Source organism: Rhinatrema bivittatum, chromosome 1 (genome assembly GCF_901001135.1).
Source record: "Rhinatrema bivittatum chromosome 1, aRhiBiv1.1, whole genome shotgun sequence".
NCBI lineage: Eukaryota > Metazoa > Chordata > Amphibia > Gymnophiona > Rhinatrematidae > Rhinatrema > Rhinatrema bivittatum.
Window position 1 is genome coordinate 541,546,272 of NC_042615.1, and position 17,045 is coordinate 541,563,316.

The following is a 17,045-nucleotide window of genomic DNA, read 5'->3' on the forward strand; positions in this document are numbered from 1 at the left end:
CATTCAGGTACTGCAGGTATTTCCCTATCCCCAGAGGGCTTACAATCTTTCAGGCCGATACAGTAAAGTTTGCGGGAGAGCGGGCGGTAAAAAGAGGCGCTAGGGTTTGACAGCCAACGTGCTAGGGTTTGACAGCCGACACTCAATTTTGCCGGCGTCGATTCTCGAGCCCGCTGACAGCCACGGGTTCGGAAATCAGACGCCGGCAAAATTGAGCATCCGGTTTTCAACCCGCGAGCCATGGGCTGATTTTAAATTTTTTTTTTAAATTTTTAACTTTTTTTTAACTGCTTTTCTGTGCACTTCCCTGGCGCTGGCAAAAATTAACGCCTACCTCTGGGTAGGCGCTAATTTCTTAAAGTAAAATGTGTGGCTTGGCTGCACATTTTACTTACTGTATCGCACGGGAATGACTAATAGGGCCATCAATATGCATTTGCATGTTGCGGGCGCTATTAGTCTGGGGGGGGGGGGTTTGGACACACGTTTTCGACGCGCTATTACCCCTTACTGAATAAGGGGTAAAGCTAGTGTGTCGAAAATGCGTGTCCAAATGCCAGTTAACACACATCTAAATGCCAGTTAACCATGTGCTCCACCAGAGCACCCTGTACTGTATTGGCCTGTAAGTTTTGTACCTGAGGCAATGGAGGGTAAAGTGACTTGCCCAAGGTCACAAGGAGTGACAGGAGGACTCAAACGCTGGTCTCCTGGTTCATAGCCCACTGCTCTAACCACTAGGCTACTCCTCTTCCCTTAATGAAATAATAATAAATAATAAATGCTGAGAGATTTGTTATATTAATAATAATCTGTGATTTAAATATATATTTAAGCAGATATTTGAAAATGTATCATGACTGCTTCTTGCATTTCAGCAATGATTCCACATCCAGTGTGATCTGATCGGTTCTTTCTGTATGTAGCTTGTCATTTGGGATATCATAAACAGAAAGTAATCGCATCCAATGTATGTGATGTATTTAATAATTCCTTTTCTAATGACTTGTATTTAGCAGTGCATGAATATTCTATGGGAGCAGTTTAAAGCAGGTTAGATTTACTTATTACAAAGAATTTTGCAGTGTCGCAGGTAGGCAGAATTATGGTTTTTCTTTCAGTTTCCCATTAAGCCTGTAAGTCAGTCTGCCTCTCCCACATCTCATTCCTTTTGTAGTTTTCTTTCTTCTCTTCTACGTCAGTTCATCTGGAATGCTAATTGCTTTTCCAGTGGAGACATTTTGAAAAGAACTGAAAATGGTTCTTGATGACTCAGTGAAAGCAAGTTTGCTTATCATAAACAGTGTTTTCCTTAGATAACAGGATGAATTAGCCAGACATGTGGGTGATATCATCGGGTGGCACCAAACAGGCTTGCCTTTTCTAGCTAGTAGAGCTTTAAGCTCCATTGATCATGTGCAGGAGTTCCAGATGGGCATTGCCTTGCAAGCCTCCTCATTCGATAACAGAGCTTAATCTAGCTAGGTAGTCAGCTCTCTAGAGAAGTGGACAGGTATTTAGTATGGCTAATTTATCCTACTATCTATGGAAAAACACCATTTACAGTAAGCAAACATGCCTTTTTCATTGATAAGCAGGCTGAATTAGCGTGATGTGGGAAGTCCCAAGCTGAGGGTTGTAGCAGAGTTTCCTGAGTAAGCAAACCGGACTTCACTGTGGAGAGTAGATTACTGTGAAAACAGTTTATGGAAAACTGCCTGTCTGAATTTACTGACAGTTCATGAGAGATTGTCCAGACAGTAATGGAATGTAAAAATGTAAACTGATGATCGAGTTGCAGCTTTGTAGATGTCTTTGAGAGATAGTTCTCATAGATGAGCAATGGAAGAGGCCATAGCTCTCATTTACTGAACTTCAACAGAGTGATTTTTAAACCTGCTGTTGTGTAGCAGTGCTGAATGCATTCCGCTATCCAGTTTGAGAAAGCACATTTGGCGACTGCTACTCCAAGTCTGTTAAGCTCAATGATGCAGCTGAGGTCCTCTTTTTGAGGAAAGCCAAAGCCCTTTGGCAGTCTAATCATATGAAGGGTCTTCTCTCTTTCATGCACATGTTGATGCAGTGCCGGAGAGGAGAGCTTGGATAGTTCCTTCTGTCTCCTTAGAAGTAAAAAAATCTCATATATCTGCTATGAAGTCAAGGGACTGGCATGTCCTTTCACCTTATGTGGGTGGTAGAACATCCTCGTTGTAGACAAGAATGGGTTTCTGTTCTTGAACAGGAGGCATATTGGAGATGAGTGGTACAAACTAGGGAGCATATTTGGTCCAGATTCTGCAGAGAGACTTCCAATAACCATGAAGAGTGAAGGCTCTAGTTATTGGAGATGGCAGGGGCAATAAATCTCCCTGTGCACCTGAGCAGGTATATAATTGTGTTGGTAATTCAGCATGATGCCCTGTGCCTAGGGTTCGTTGTGCCGTTTTTGGCACTATAGAAGCCTTTTTGCATCACAAGCATCAAATGCTTGAAGGATTTCAAAGAGGAATGCTTTAAATGCATTGTCAGTCAGTTCAGAGCAGAAGTGCATCGAAGGTTTGTATGTCAACTGCGTTTGTACTAGTTGCATCAAGGAGGCACCGATGACATGTGTCCTTTTACTGTGCATCAATGGGTCATGCGTTGAATGGGTCTAGGCCCTGTGCTTTGTAGATGCTGATGCAACATAAGTCAAGCGCACTAATGTCGCATGCATCAAGTATATCTAGGCTTTGTGCATGATTGCACTGGTGCATCATGTGTAGTAACATAATATAGCATATGCATTACTGGGTCAGACCAAGGATCCATCAAGCGCGTGCATGTTATAAAATCGGGCATACATGTCCGCATGCGCTTCTTTTAAAATCTACCCCTATATGAATCACTTTGAAAATATTTGTCACTGGATTTGGAAAACTTACAAAATATTGTTTGTTTGTCAAATCTGTTCAATACGTTTTTTTAAAAAAGAAAATTTGCAGCAAGATCTGCATTAGATCTGCAAGAAACCAAAAATAGATTTGTGGGAATTCAGAGTACATTTCTTTAAATCAACAGATCTGCTTCAGGTTTTCCCTAGATCTACTTAAAAACTCTACCTGCTTCAAACTAGACTTTTATTTGTTCATATAGCCTTACCCATGCTGACACATAGGGGAGGCAGATAGGCAATTTGAAATTGGGGCAGGGGAAGGTGGTGGTTACATCAAAATGACATCCAAAATTAAGAGACTGGAAATCCTTTAATGTGGTCTGTCAATTTCCGTTTGGGATGCCAGCTTAATTGAAACCATGAAGCTTCAAATACGTCTACCCAGAGATTCCCCCCATTTTTTTAAAACTTTCTACCTCTCCTATCAGGCACAGCCATCACAGTGACTATCCTCAGCCAGGAGCCCTAGAATGAGGCTCCTTCCAGAATCTGGTATGTGTGCATCCTAAGTCTAGTCTATAGGTATTGCCACTGTGTGATGACAAAGACTGCTTCCACAACATCCCAGCCCCAAATCATCTGAGGAACAGCAGCCAGGCTTAGGAACCAATCTGGGTCTCCTGCATGGCAGTTATAATACTGCCACTGAGCCATCGTGTCAGGCCCATGGATGGAAATTCATACCTGGCTTCCAAAAGTTGTATATCTTTTAAAATGAGCATCTTATTACTTTGACTTCTTAGAAGCATAATAATTCATCCAAATTTGATTTATAATTAGCAGTTTCCCAAACTTTAAATGTAATTCATATCCTGACTGCGGAGAATTTCAATTATTGCTGTCATTACTAGGGTTATTTGTGATTTCAATCAAGAATATTTGTAGCTTTAAACATATCAAGGTCAATAATCAAAATTAAACGTTAGTTATCCATCTAAATGGCTTTGAATATTGACCTCAGTATGTGGCTCCCTTGCAGCCTCTGAGGTCTTAAGCTCCTTGTGTCCAGTCTACCACCCATTTGTTGCTGTTCTTGTCTTGTTGCAGCTGTATGCAGATTTCCCTGTCAGAACGGCGGTGTCTGTCAGAGGCCAAATGCATGTTCCTGTCCGGAGGGATGGATGGGGCGTCTCTGTGAAGAACGTATGTACCTCAACAGTCATACTGAAAATATACACATAGGGCTAGATTTTAAAAGGCCTAGGCGCGTAAGTGGCCTTATGTGTGCAGGGCCTATTTTCAAAGGCTCGACCACGCGTGTAGGTCCCCGGGCTTCGGAGAGGGGGTGGGGTGATCTGGGGGTGGGGCAGGGCTAGAGGCCCCGGCACAGTAGGCATTTGCCGCTGTGCCGGGGGATCGCGTGCCGGCAGGGTGCCAGGCAGGCTCAAAAGGTAAGATAAAGTTTTGGGGTGGTGGGGCTACGTTAGGGCTAGGGGGTGGGTAGGGAAGGGGAAGAGAGGTTAGTGTAGGGGTTTGGGAAGTTCCCTCTCAGTCTGCTCCGAAATTGGAGTGGACTGGGAGGGAACTGACTAAGCCCGCGGGTGTCGGCGAGCGCAGAATGCACAAGTGTGCACCCTCTTGCACCTGCCGACCCCATGCGCACACATGTTATAAAATGGGGCGCCCATGTATGCGTACCGGGTAGCATGCGCACATGGATGCCGGGCGCTTCTTTGAAAATCTACCCCATATGTAATACATATGTATGGGGAGGTTAATTTTCATAAGCCATTCATCCGGATAAAAGAGCTTTGTGGAAATTGAGCTCCCTTCTGGTTGGTGAAAGTATGCAGACTATTCAACCACGTGTGCACTTTCACCCATATGGAGTGAAAGCCTTCCCAAGGGCAGGGATAGGTTTGGGAAATGCAGCAATGTACATAGTTTTGCATTTTCAGAACTCCTTATAGTGTTTTGTAGGGGAAAAGCAGTTGCAGATCTCTGGCCAATTTTTAAAGGGAAAGTGCATGTGTGCTTCACCTTTGAGAACTGCTGCGAGTCCCTCAGACATTTGAACTTGCTTCCCATCATATGCAAAATACAAAATTAGGGGCAATTTTGAATAGCCCCTGCTTTTGCAAGGTTATGCATGCACTTATTGATGAAATGTTTAAGTACTGGAGTAATGTGTTTGATACAGTACTTACATTGTGGCCAGTTCTTATGGATTGAGATCAGGATAAAAATGCCTGTCCAGTAATAATAGCATATTTATATTAATAATATAAATGTTTTTGATAACATAATGTTTTTGATAACACTTCTTAATGCACTCCCTTATTTGTGTTAATCAACTTTTGCTCGTTACTTTCTATCTGTCATTATTAATTCCTTATTTGTTAATTTTAATATTAATGTTTATCTGTAATCTTTGCTTTATTTTTACTTTTTATTCACTCTTAAACAGGGTTGGTTGCTTTACTTGAATGTTAAAATATCAGATTGTATTATCCCCAGATATTACCATCGGATCCCAGTTGCAGAACCCTTGTTTCATGTAATGTTGTTATCATTCAACGACTGTTTCAATGTAAACCAACGTGATATGTCTCTGTCACATGAACGCCGGTATAGAAAAATTCAAAATAAATAAATAAATAATAATATTCATAGAATATTCAGTCATAAAAACTGAACAATTATAAAATAATATTTTAAGATAAATGCTTTTATTTTCTTTCTCTCTCTCTCTTTTTTTTTTTTTTAGCTATTTGCATCCTGCCTTGTTTGAATGGGGGTCGTTGTGTAGGACCTTATGAATGTTCATGCCCAGCAGGTTGGACTGGTTCACGTTGCCATACTGGTAATGCTGTTTCTATTTCATTTTACAGGAGAATAAGGTATACATGGTACATCAACCATAGGAGCGAGATGAAATAAGCATTTCCTTATAGGCACAAAATTGGAAGAATCCTTAGTACATGTGACCCAGTAATACAGGAGATCTGTGGGGCGTATGTTTTATTATATGCATACAGAATATCAGAGGATTATGACAAGCAATCCTATTGATGATGAAGGCTCTCTCACAACACATTATACTATTGCAGGAAAGGAAAGAAATAGTAAATAGAACAAAAAAGTAACTGGACATCCAGAAGCAGTGCAATTTTAGTATCTCGGGGCATCTATCAGCACTTTTCTGGTGTGTTTCATATATAAAAATATTCAGGATTTTGCCTCACATCAACATGTAATAAGATAACAGAGCCATACAACAGTGTGGGGAATCATGCTACAAGTACACTCTCCTCGATGGAGGACTATTAGGATGTTTTTTGAGTGGGGGATGCTTCTGCAATCTGCGTTAGCCAGTTTCCCCAACCCTTGCTCAAATTTTCTGGCTGAGAAGCGATATTAAAAGCACGTTTTTTGCATTGTTGACTAAAAGCTGTGCTAGTGGGCAGTTATTTGATCCCTCAGGAAGTTAACATAGCACATAAATTCGAAGTCGGCCTCCTCACATCTCCACAGCTTCAAATATGCCTTGTCTACACCCCTCCTGGCCTCCTCAATGCTAACGCATCACCACTCATCGAATTCATTGCAGATCGGATAGACATAGACATCCCCGCTATCATCATGGGAGATTTCAATCTACATGTTGACTGCATTCCTTTACCACCATCATGCGAGGCCTTCCTAACATCTATGTCAGCCATGGGCTTCACTCAAATTGTCTCCAGTCCTACTCATAAAGCTGGTCACACCCTCGACCTGATTTTCACAAACTCTCACCTCTTCACAACTTCACCTCCATAACATGGTCCGACCATGCACTCATAAAAACGACCCTCTCTACAAACAAAATGGTCACCTCAAACAACAAACAAAACAATAGTATACAATATAGGAAGTCTTGTTCCCTAGAGGACCTGTCCCTAGCCCTCTCAAAGAACCTACAGAATCTAGATCTCACTAACGAGAACACTGCCTACAGCTCCTGGAAGAATATCACTAAACAAATCGCTGATGAAAATTGCCCCATTATCACCAAAGAAATAACACCTTCAAACCCTAAAAAGCCTTGGTTCACCCCTGAACTTAAAGCCCTTAAACTCCAATTACGGGCCAAGGAAAAGAAATGGCGTAAGAACCCCTCCCCGGCTCTCCAGGCTTCCTACAAACACACCCTCCACACCTCCATTTTGAAAACAAAAAGAGACTACTACGCTCAGAAAATACACAACTACCAATATGATGCCAAAGCCCTTTTTAAGTATGTATCCTCCCTCACAAATTCAACACCTCCCCCTTTCTCAGATACAGATGCCAAAAACAAGTGTATGGAATTAGCTAACTATTTCCACACCAAAATCACCAATATTATCTCGAAATTCCCCACAACCCCCCCTCCCCCTTACCACCCAAAAATCATCCTGTAACACTCTCATCTCATTCAAACTCACCTCTGCCGCAGAAATAACTAGTCTCCTAAAGAAAATGAAATCCTCCCTCCACCTCGAAGATTCCATCCCTACAAAATCGCTCCTTGCTATTCCAGACGCCATAGCCAAACCTAACTCCGAAATTATTAACAGATCCCTCACCCTAGGTAAGGTCCCCGATGAACTGAAACAAGCCACCCTCAAACCCATTCTAAAGAAACCTAACTTGGACCCTGCAGTCCCGGCCAACTACCGACCGATATCCAACCTCTCATTCATAGCAAAACTCATGGAAAGGGTAGTTAACGCTCAGCTCATAGAACATCTCGATAGTCACAACTTGCTTTTCCCCTCTCAATTCGGCTTTCGAAAATTCTTCAATACTGAAACCTTGCTAATATCTCTTACCGATACAATTCTCAAAGGGTTAGATAAAGGCCAATCTTACATCCTGGCCCTGCTAGACATCTCTGCGGCCTTTGATACCGTCAACCATAGTCTCCTTATCAATCGCCTCTCAGATATCGGTATCGCGGGCTCAGCCCTGAACAGGTTGTCCTCTTAGACAACCGATTCTACAAAGTCAAAATAGGCAATCATGAATCTAACTCAGTCAAGTTATCACATGGTGTTCCCCAAGGCTCTTCCCTCTCCCCTACCCTCTTCAATATTTACTTATTACCCCTATGCCAATTACTTGCAGATCTTGGACTTACACACTATATATATGCGGACGATGTCCAGATACTTCTTCCTATCACCGATTCTGTAACAAATGCCCTTAAATTATGGGATAAATGCCTATCCTCAATCAATAGCCTTCTCACCAACCTTAACCTCGCCCTTAATTCCTCGAAAACTGAACTACTCTACATTTCTCCTGCCCGCCACCCTCCCACTTCTCCGCTCCCGACTCACCCTTTCTCACAACATGTCAGAGACCTTGGGGTCACCTTGGATGACCACCTCAATCTCCAAAAACACATAACCAACATTACAAGAGACTGCTTTTACAAATTACACATTCTGAAAAAATTAAGACCCCTTTTACACCATAACGACTTCCGAACTGTCCTCCAAACTACACTATTTTCAATAATAGACTACTGCAATACCCTACTTCTAGGATTGCCTGCGTCCACCACCAGACCTCTGCAGATGCTGCAAAATGCAGCAGCTAGAATTCTTACCAACTCCCATAGATCTGACCATATCACTCCAATCCTCAGAGACATCCACTGGCTTCCTATCCCAGCTAGAAGCCTTCATAAAAGCCTAACTATCATCCACAAAACCCTACACAATAATGAGATTCTCTGGCTTAATGACTCTCTCCAGTTTCATATCCCCAACAGGCCTACCAGATCCGCCTACCTAGGGTCTCTAACTGCCCCTCACACAAATCTACCCAGCTCACTTCCACCCGAGAACGTGCTTTCTCCATCGCAGGTCCTACGTTATGGAACTCGATGCCGCCAGACCTACGCTTGGAACACTGTCCAAACACCTTTAAAAAAAAGTTAAAAACCTGGTTATTCAAACAAGCATTCACTTAATCCCATCCTAGTCTCTGTCCTCACCCCCCAGTTTCCATAACTCTAACTATGTAACCCTTTCACTACCTAACTTTCCTATAGCCATCTCTGGTAAACCCCAAATATTATACATTGTCACTACAACTTGCTGCAGCAGCTAGTGCTTTTGACTGTCATACAGTTTTTGTAAATATATTATGTAATATAGTTGCTATCTCAACAAAGTTTTAAGTTTGCTGTATCCTTCCTGCTATTACGCTCACTTGGTCTCCTGACCGTTCCGCATTCTCACCCCGTTCCTTACGATTCCCTGTTAATTGTAACTTTATCCTTCCTTTCTCCCTACTAGTTTTTTGGCTCCCCAGTTGTATGTGAACCGATGTGATATTCATTTGAATGTTGGAATATAAAAGTTATAAATAAATAAATACTCAAGAGTTCTTATCTTCAAATTATAGAATGTATCCACAAAATCTTAATATCTTATCAAAACAGCAGGGGCTATAGCATATTCACAAAAAAGTGTGATTACCACCAAGAGGATGAATATTGTACAGTAAAAGAAATGACCTACAAATGGCCTCCGATGGAACAGAAGAAGCAGTTGCACATCTGAAAAGGATTAGTACCCTCCAAAGAAGACATCCTCCCACTCGGTCACTGAACAATACATTATCATCTTTCCGAGTGCAGTTGTAAGACTCTGTGTCATTATATAATTGCCATTTATGTGCACTGTACTGTAAAAAGAGGAGGAGGGACCTCAGAACAGATTTTTAAACTCAATAGGGCATTACACCTCTTAGAGTCCTGTGATTTTAATCATATGTCCCAACCACCTCCGTGTGCCCTATTTTTTAATGTTAATTTATATTCTTTAATCCAATTCAATTTTGATTTATACTTTTTTACTTTTCAAAAATAATGAATGCATATCCATGCAAATGCAATCAATATGGTCCTTTTCTTGTGTAAAAAGATAATGTCAATTCCTTCAAGCTCAGTCCATTTATCCACAACTTACAGCATTTATCATTTACTTCTTATTCATTGTTGTTTGATAAAGTTGTGTACAAACATATGGATGGTTTACTTGAACAGCAGCATGTCATAGGGATCCTCTTCCTGTGGCCCATAGCTACAGGGCAGGCAGTGGAGGCCCAAAGGAATCCCCTCTCTATGGCCCTTGAGCAGCAGAGATGTCGTTACCAAGACATTTGCACAGGTTCAAAAAAAGGATGCTCCTGGTCCCAGCAGCTGCTTCATCCCTAGCCCTACAAATTTCTTGGGTAGAGAAGCCCAAGAGAGGAGGTAGAGGAGCCACGGAGCCGGATTCCCGCTCCCTGTGAATCTACACAGCTGCTGTTTTCCTTGCTCCTGCTATAGGATTCACAAGCATGGGGGGGGAGTATATCCATGATTTATCATGTGTTTTTACTTGTGTGTCTGTGTGTGCATGCATATATATATATAGATACAAATATTTTTTACACACTATGCGAAGAATATATTTAAATATTAACCTCTTAGATTTAATCTATTTAAATATTAAATTCTTAAACACGTTTTTCCAAATATTATAAAAGTAACTGCCATCTTAGTTTCACAATATGCTTTAAGCCCATGCTATTTCATTCTGTGCCTTCCTAAGACAATAAAGCTTTTGTGTCTTTTGTCCAGCGGTTTGCCAGTCTCCATGCTTAAATGGAGGTAAATGCATACGACCAAATCGATGTCATTGTCCATCAGCCTGGACAGGACCAGACTGTGCCAGGTAACTGTAACAAACTAGTTAAAACAAGCTTTCGCTTCCTGCCTATATATCAAATTGGGCCAATTACCAGAAGCATACGACTATATAGAGGGCAATTTTCAAAATTCATTTACCTGGTTAAAATGGCTGTTTGAAATTAGCCAACCTGACTAAAAGTACGTCTGGGGTTCCACAGTGCACTCCACGTACCTTTAGCTGTATAAGGAGGAGGTGCTCCAGGGAGCATGTTTGGGTCAGAGGAGGAAAATAATGCATGCAGATTTCATTTTTAAATCTACGCATGTTATTTTCCATGTCAAAAGTATCCATAGAAAAAGCAGGGGCAAATGTCCACTGGTAATTGTACCTGTGGCAATTTTCCAAATTAAAGCACGCGCTTTGAAAATTAGTGGAAAGACCATGGGTAAGAAATAGCCATGTTCTTTGCAGCAATGTGAGCAGTTTGAAAATTGCACCCAATAGTATATGCTCATAAAATCCAATCTCTTTTTGATGGGGCCTTTTATGAAACCAATGTCATCTCCTGGGCCCCTAGTTTCCCAGAATTCCATGGCTTCTGCTGCTAAATTTCTTGTTTTCTACAGAATTGTGGGAAACCAGTGAATCTGCTGCTTCTATCTCTGAGAATCACCTGCTGGACCGATGACCTATGCACTTCCCATGAATTGCTGACAGACATATGCTCCCCTCCACCTTGCTTTCCCCATTGGGCTTCTGTACACCCTTCAGCATTCATCTGCTAGGATATTTCAGATCCTCTCTCCCACCCCCTCACTAGGCCACTTCACAGTCTCCTATACTCCTACTCCCCCCCCCCCCCACTACCCATGTTGATTGCTTAAAACCTTTCTCTCCCCTTCACCAGTTACTTGACATTTCTCACCCTCTTCTTCTAACATGCCACAATGAACGCCTACATTGTCATGGCTGGCTGCACGATGCTGACAGTACTTATTCCTGTCAGCAATTCAAGAATCTGGTAACAGCAGCAAGTGCAAACTGAGGCTGCTGCAAGTGGAGGGAGGAGGGAATTGCAGTGCTGGAAGTAATGTCAGGCAGGGGAGGCAGTGTTGGAAAGGGTAATGTGGGAGGTAACATCAGAATGGGGAAGAGGAGGCAGTGTTAGAGATGTCCCAGAAGGTAGCCTTGGGAGGGGTGAAGCAATGGGTGTGGTGCAAGAGGCAGTGTTGAGGGGTCATGAGAGAGATCTAGGATATAGCATCTAGGGGTATGGTGCAGGTTGTAATGTCCTTGGGGGAAGGGATGCAATGTTGAATTGTGGTTTGGGAATGTGAAGCTGGAATGAGAGAGAGGAAAGGGGAGGGAAGAAGGGGTATGAGAAAAAGGGAAAAAATAGTAGGCATGACTAGAACAAGGGGAAAAGTGACAACAGAAAGGAGACATGGAGAGGGAAAGTGGGGGTTGGAGGGATAAGAATGAATGAAATGACGACATGAGGGGCAAATTGAGGGATGAGAGAGGCCCAAGTGGTGATAGACTGGAAGACAGGGAAAACAGATGAAATTGGGAGAACAGAAGTAGTTGAGAGGGAAAGAGGCACACTTGAGAGGGAAAAAAGTCTGTAGTGAGAGACTGGAATAGGAGAAGAGAAAGAATAGAGAAAAGGAATCAAGAGAAAGAAAAAGGAATGAAACTGAAAATTTCAGAAACGGTAAAGAAAACCAAATTGAAAAAAGAAAACTATAATTCAGATATAATAGGAGAAATGTGATTTTAAAGGAGCATTCTTAAAATTGAATAGATTTGCAGTACTAGTTTGTCTTTTCTGCATATACAATTATATGCAATTGTGTCACAGAATTATGTACCACTTGACCATGAATTTACACCTGTAGCCCTGAGGGCCTGGGTCACATTTTTACCTTACTGTACTACTCAAATGTAAACCCTAATGGGGCACTAATGGCCCGATTTAAAATACCCGTCACGCGTGAAAACCGGGAGATACACGCGTGGCCGGGCCACGTACACGGCACGGGGATTTTGGAATGCCTGCGGCCACGGGCATATCTCCCGGTATGCGCTGAAGAACTGGGTGCAGGAAAAGAGGCAGACTGGGGGCGGGGTTTGGGCGTGGCATGAGTGGGCCAGGACAGTGCAATTAGGCGCTGTCCCGATGAAGCACGCGCCAGCAGCCAACCGGCCCGCGAAAGTCACTGCTGCTCCGGAGAGCAGGTAAGTATTTAAACAGAAAAAAGAATGGTAGTTAGCGGGATTTTAGGGGCTGGGGCGAATAGGGGGAAAAGGGAGGCAGGTTAGCTACAGGGTTTAGGAAGTTCCCTCCCAGTCCGCTCCTTTACTGAAGTGAGCTAGGAGGGAACCGGGGAAAGGGCCTATTGCGTCGCTGCGCACATCTACCCAAACCCCCCCTTATACGCGCAAGTCGGCATTCATGGTAACATGCCCGGGAACCGCGCGCACATTGACATCCATGTGCGTGTTTTAAAATTTAATTTAAGTGTGATCCTCTTTGACTTCTATTTGAGCCTGTATTGTCCATATGTTGTCTTTCCCTACTGAGCTGGCACGGTGCCTCATCTTAACCTGGACTAGCAGACTTTACATTTTCCTGGCTGATGTTACTCAGAATGGAATAAGAATCTTCCCAATCTCCCTCCCCCTCCCAAAATCTACACTCTGTTTAACACATTGTCAATCATTTTGGAGAACAAAATCAAGTCTCTAGGTCAGACTCTCATAGTTTTCAACACTTTGGCTGCTTGCTTTCATTAAATGCAGTACTGCATGACTTTTAGCTCAAAAGCTTACGGCCGGATTTTAAAAGCCCAAAGCGCGTAAATCAGAAGAATAAGGATTTAGGGATTGGGAAGGAGAGGGGAAAGGGAAGGAAGGTTAGGGTATGGGGTAGGGAAGTTCCCTCCCAGTCCACTCCTTAATTGGAAGGGACTGGGGAAGGCCTCGATGCATCACTGCACGGCAATTGCAATTATCTATCCCCCCTTGTGCCGGCCGCCCGCACATACACGCGCGGATTATAAAATCTGGCACGTATGTACCCGCGGCCCATGTATTTTATAACATGCATGCACCCACTTGCGCATGTTATAAAATAAGCGCATCCATGTGCGTTATGGATCATGATGCCGGGTTCCACGCGCATCTTTAAAAATCTACCCCTAAGTCTGTTAATTATCTTGTTTTTGATTTCCATATATTTCCTTTACAAAGAGTGTTTCCTTTTGAATAGTCATTGAAAATTTAATAAATAAATAGGTGAAAAAAGTATCGGCATGATAAATACCCGAATACCTTCTCTGTTTTGTGCTTCTGTGCAGCAAAGTAGGTATATACTAGAGCTGTACATCATTTCCTCCCAAAATGACTCCAGAATCCCTCTAAAACTTCTGCCAGATAGGCTGCATAAAGCAGCCATTCCATTCCCCATGAGAAAATAAGTAAAAATCCACAATTCTAGAACTCACAATAGCTGCAAACAGGCCACATGGCAACTTGTAAGGCAACACCCTGAGCCCTAAAGTGTCCATCTACCTTGTCACCTTAAAGATAAGTAAGATCTCACTGCTCCCTTCAAACCTTTGGTAATAGAGTCAGTATACCCATACTGCACCAGGTGTAAGCTCCAACAACTAGGTACTGCACTTTAAGCTGCTCTGTCAATGCTCAAGTCTGTTATTATTCCTGCAATATCCTTTTTTTTGATGTGCTTCAAACAGCTGAGATCTCTTTATTTTAGGCCATGCCATACAACCATAATTCTAATCTTTGCTTTGTTCTTGCAGGAGGAGGCGGCCTGGGTTCTATCCCTTTTAACAACCGACAAACAATTCCTACAAAGAAAATGAATAATTTCCTCCCAACCTCATCTGGAACTCTTAATTAACACATTTTAATTCAAATACAAACTATTTTTGAAGAATGTTTTATCTGTGATATATTTTTCTTATACTTTCCATTTTAAAATAAATCATCTGTATTTTCATATATAAAAGTATATTGTTAATTATATGCTGCTACTGAAAATGTACAAGTTTGAAGAGATACCTATATATATTTTGGTTATTGCCACTAGTGGATATATACAGTACATGGTACTGCCAAGTGACATGATGTAGAGTGTTCAGTTTCGCATGCAATAGTTGTTATAACATTTTCTATACGAAACACACACAGCATTTCCAGTACAAAATACGTCCCATTAAAAATGTTAGATTCAAAACACAGAGGATTAATCAGCATGCATATCCATTCACAGAAAAAAAAAACCCCCAGATAAATAGGTAAAGCGCATGGGCTTCCAATTAAACTGAATTGGAAAGGGCTTTTTTTTTTTTAATGTCAAAGACAAGACAACAGAAGTAGTCGACTTCCAAAATATACTTTTTTTTTAACAATTTGGGAGTACTATTTTTTATCTTCCAAAATATGAAAATAATACCAAATTTTGGTACCAAAAAAACTTGAATTTAACTGTACCCATGCAAAGGACTAGTGGTTGCTGCCCTTGAAGAAAAAGAGCAGTGATAGCAATTGTTCACTAGTCTGAGGGGTTGATTAAATAAAGAGTACTCGGCAGAGCACACAGTTGAATCCACAGTTGTGCGCACATTTTTTCTGGGCAAACCTTTACTGATGATGCAGCAAAGAATTTTGCACACAAAAAAATGTGCGCGCACACACAACAATGTATGTACAGGTTAGTGCCTGCTCATGCAAACCCTATGCTAATGATACAATTAGCTATTATCCTCCAGTGCAGAGGGCTGCACTGTTTTATGTTTTCTTCTGAGGTGCAATAAAGTTTCAGGGCTAATGTTAGTCTATGGGCAGAAACTGTAGTTCCAGTGACAGAACTTGTAGCTGGAATTTTATATGCAGAAAACATGCTTTGTGCATATTTTTTGTGTACATAAATCATATTTTATGCTCAGAAAAAATGGTTTGTGTGTACAAATCATGTTTCTGTGCATATCTGATTTATGCACAAAAATCATGTCTTTATGTGTACTAAGCCTATCTTTATGCATATTTTTGGGTTTGTGCACATTTTTTAATTCCCAGTGTATTAGCATACCATTAAGTTACTGCATCAGGAGTTAAAAACATTTTTAGCATGTGCATTAAGACGTGTACACTGACGTTTGTCTTATTATATTGGCTCTTGAGTTACTGATAACTATCCACAACCTTATAGAGGCCAAAAGGAGTAACTACAGTACTTTAAAGTTAATTTTTAATGGGTTAAATTTAGTGGCTCCCAATTTAATTGGAAACCAAGAATTATAGAACTAACTCCTTCACACTTTTTGACAGTGGTCTCTTTTTACCATGTAATTGTTCTTTAATGCATCAAAGTGGCAAGTCAGATTCAGTACACTCCGTGGTTTGAATGTTTCTTAAAAGCTGCCATGGTGCAGTTAGCTGCTGCACAATAATAAATTATAAAGTCGGTGATATGTTATCATAAGTTAACAGAGAGTGGATGGACTCAGACTTACTCTATGCCCCACACAGAAATTTCTAGTTACAGCTCTGATGCTGGCAATTGGGAATAAAGAAGTCTGAGATCACAGACATTTGAAAAGAATATAAAGAAAAGTATTGATGAAACAAAATAAATCATAGGTCAGTGGCATTCTTCTGGCCCTCTGCTGGGGCTTATAAAAGTTAATTAAAAATGTGTTGTTTGTTTTATTTCATTGAGTCATTGATTCTTTTGTTCAAGTTACTCTTCTCTTTTAGCATTTGGTAGAATGACTGGCTCACAAATCTGAGTTTGGATGGTCAGTCCATGATGGCTGGGTGGTGCAATGAGTAAAGGATCTTAGCAATTGCACTTATTTTGAATTTTATGATGTCCATTAGCCTTATAAAGGCTCTACCCAACTGCTCTGTTGGCTTTCAGTAATTAAATTGTCCTTTGCTTTCTTTACTGTTGCCATATGAAGTAGTATCTCAACTTTTCTCTGGTCAAGGTGGCATATAAAGCAAAATTGATCATTTGTGACAGGTGTTCTCTGTAGATAGCAAGACAAATCAGTCACGCAAGTGAGATGATGTTATCTGACAATGCTGACACATATATGCTCGCTCTCTCTCAGAGCTCAGAAACAGAAGTATTTCAAAGCATGCATGGAAGTTTCTGCACACTGGCTATATGAGTCTCCTCTGTCCTTTTACTAGCTGAGCTTCAATTCTAAGGGGAGGAGGGTGGGATTGTGTGACTGATGTCCTATTGTCTGTGGAGAACACCCTTTGTAAGCAAGAGAAGCAGGAACATCATCTCACTTGTGTGGCTGTTTGTCTTGCTGTCTACAGGGAAAACCTGTCACAGATGAGCTATTTTGCTTTCTCTGGTGAAGGTGACATATATATATAAAGTTGAGGAACAAATGTAGGCACACAAATGGGGA

The 17,045-nt window shown here is 41.5% G+C and overlaps 1 protein-coding gene across 1 annotated transcript in view; it reads left to right on the forward strand.

The window, feature by feature from the left end:
- Positions 1-16,326, forward strand: part of SVEP1 (sushi, von Willebrand factor type A, EGF and pentraxin domain containing 1) — a 534,033-nt gene extending 517,707 nt beyond the window's left edge. Inside the window, exons 47-50 of the mRNA XM_029614894.1 lie at positions 3,983-4,078; positions 5,643-5,738; positions 10,539-10,632; positions 14,415-16,326. Of these exons, the coding sequence (XP_029470754.1) occupies positions 3,983-4,078; positions 5,643-5,738; positions 10,539-10,632; positions 14,415-14,445 (317 nt within the window). The 3' untranslated portion in view covers positions 14,446-16,326. The remainder of the gene's footprint in view (positions 1-3,982; positions 4,079-5,642; positions 5,739-10,538; positions 10,633-14,414) is intronic.
- The last annotated feature ends 719 nt before the right edge of the window (positions 16,327-17,045 follow it).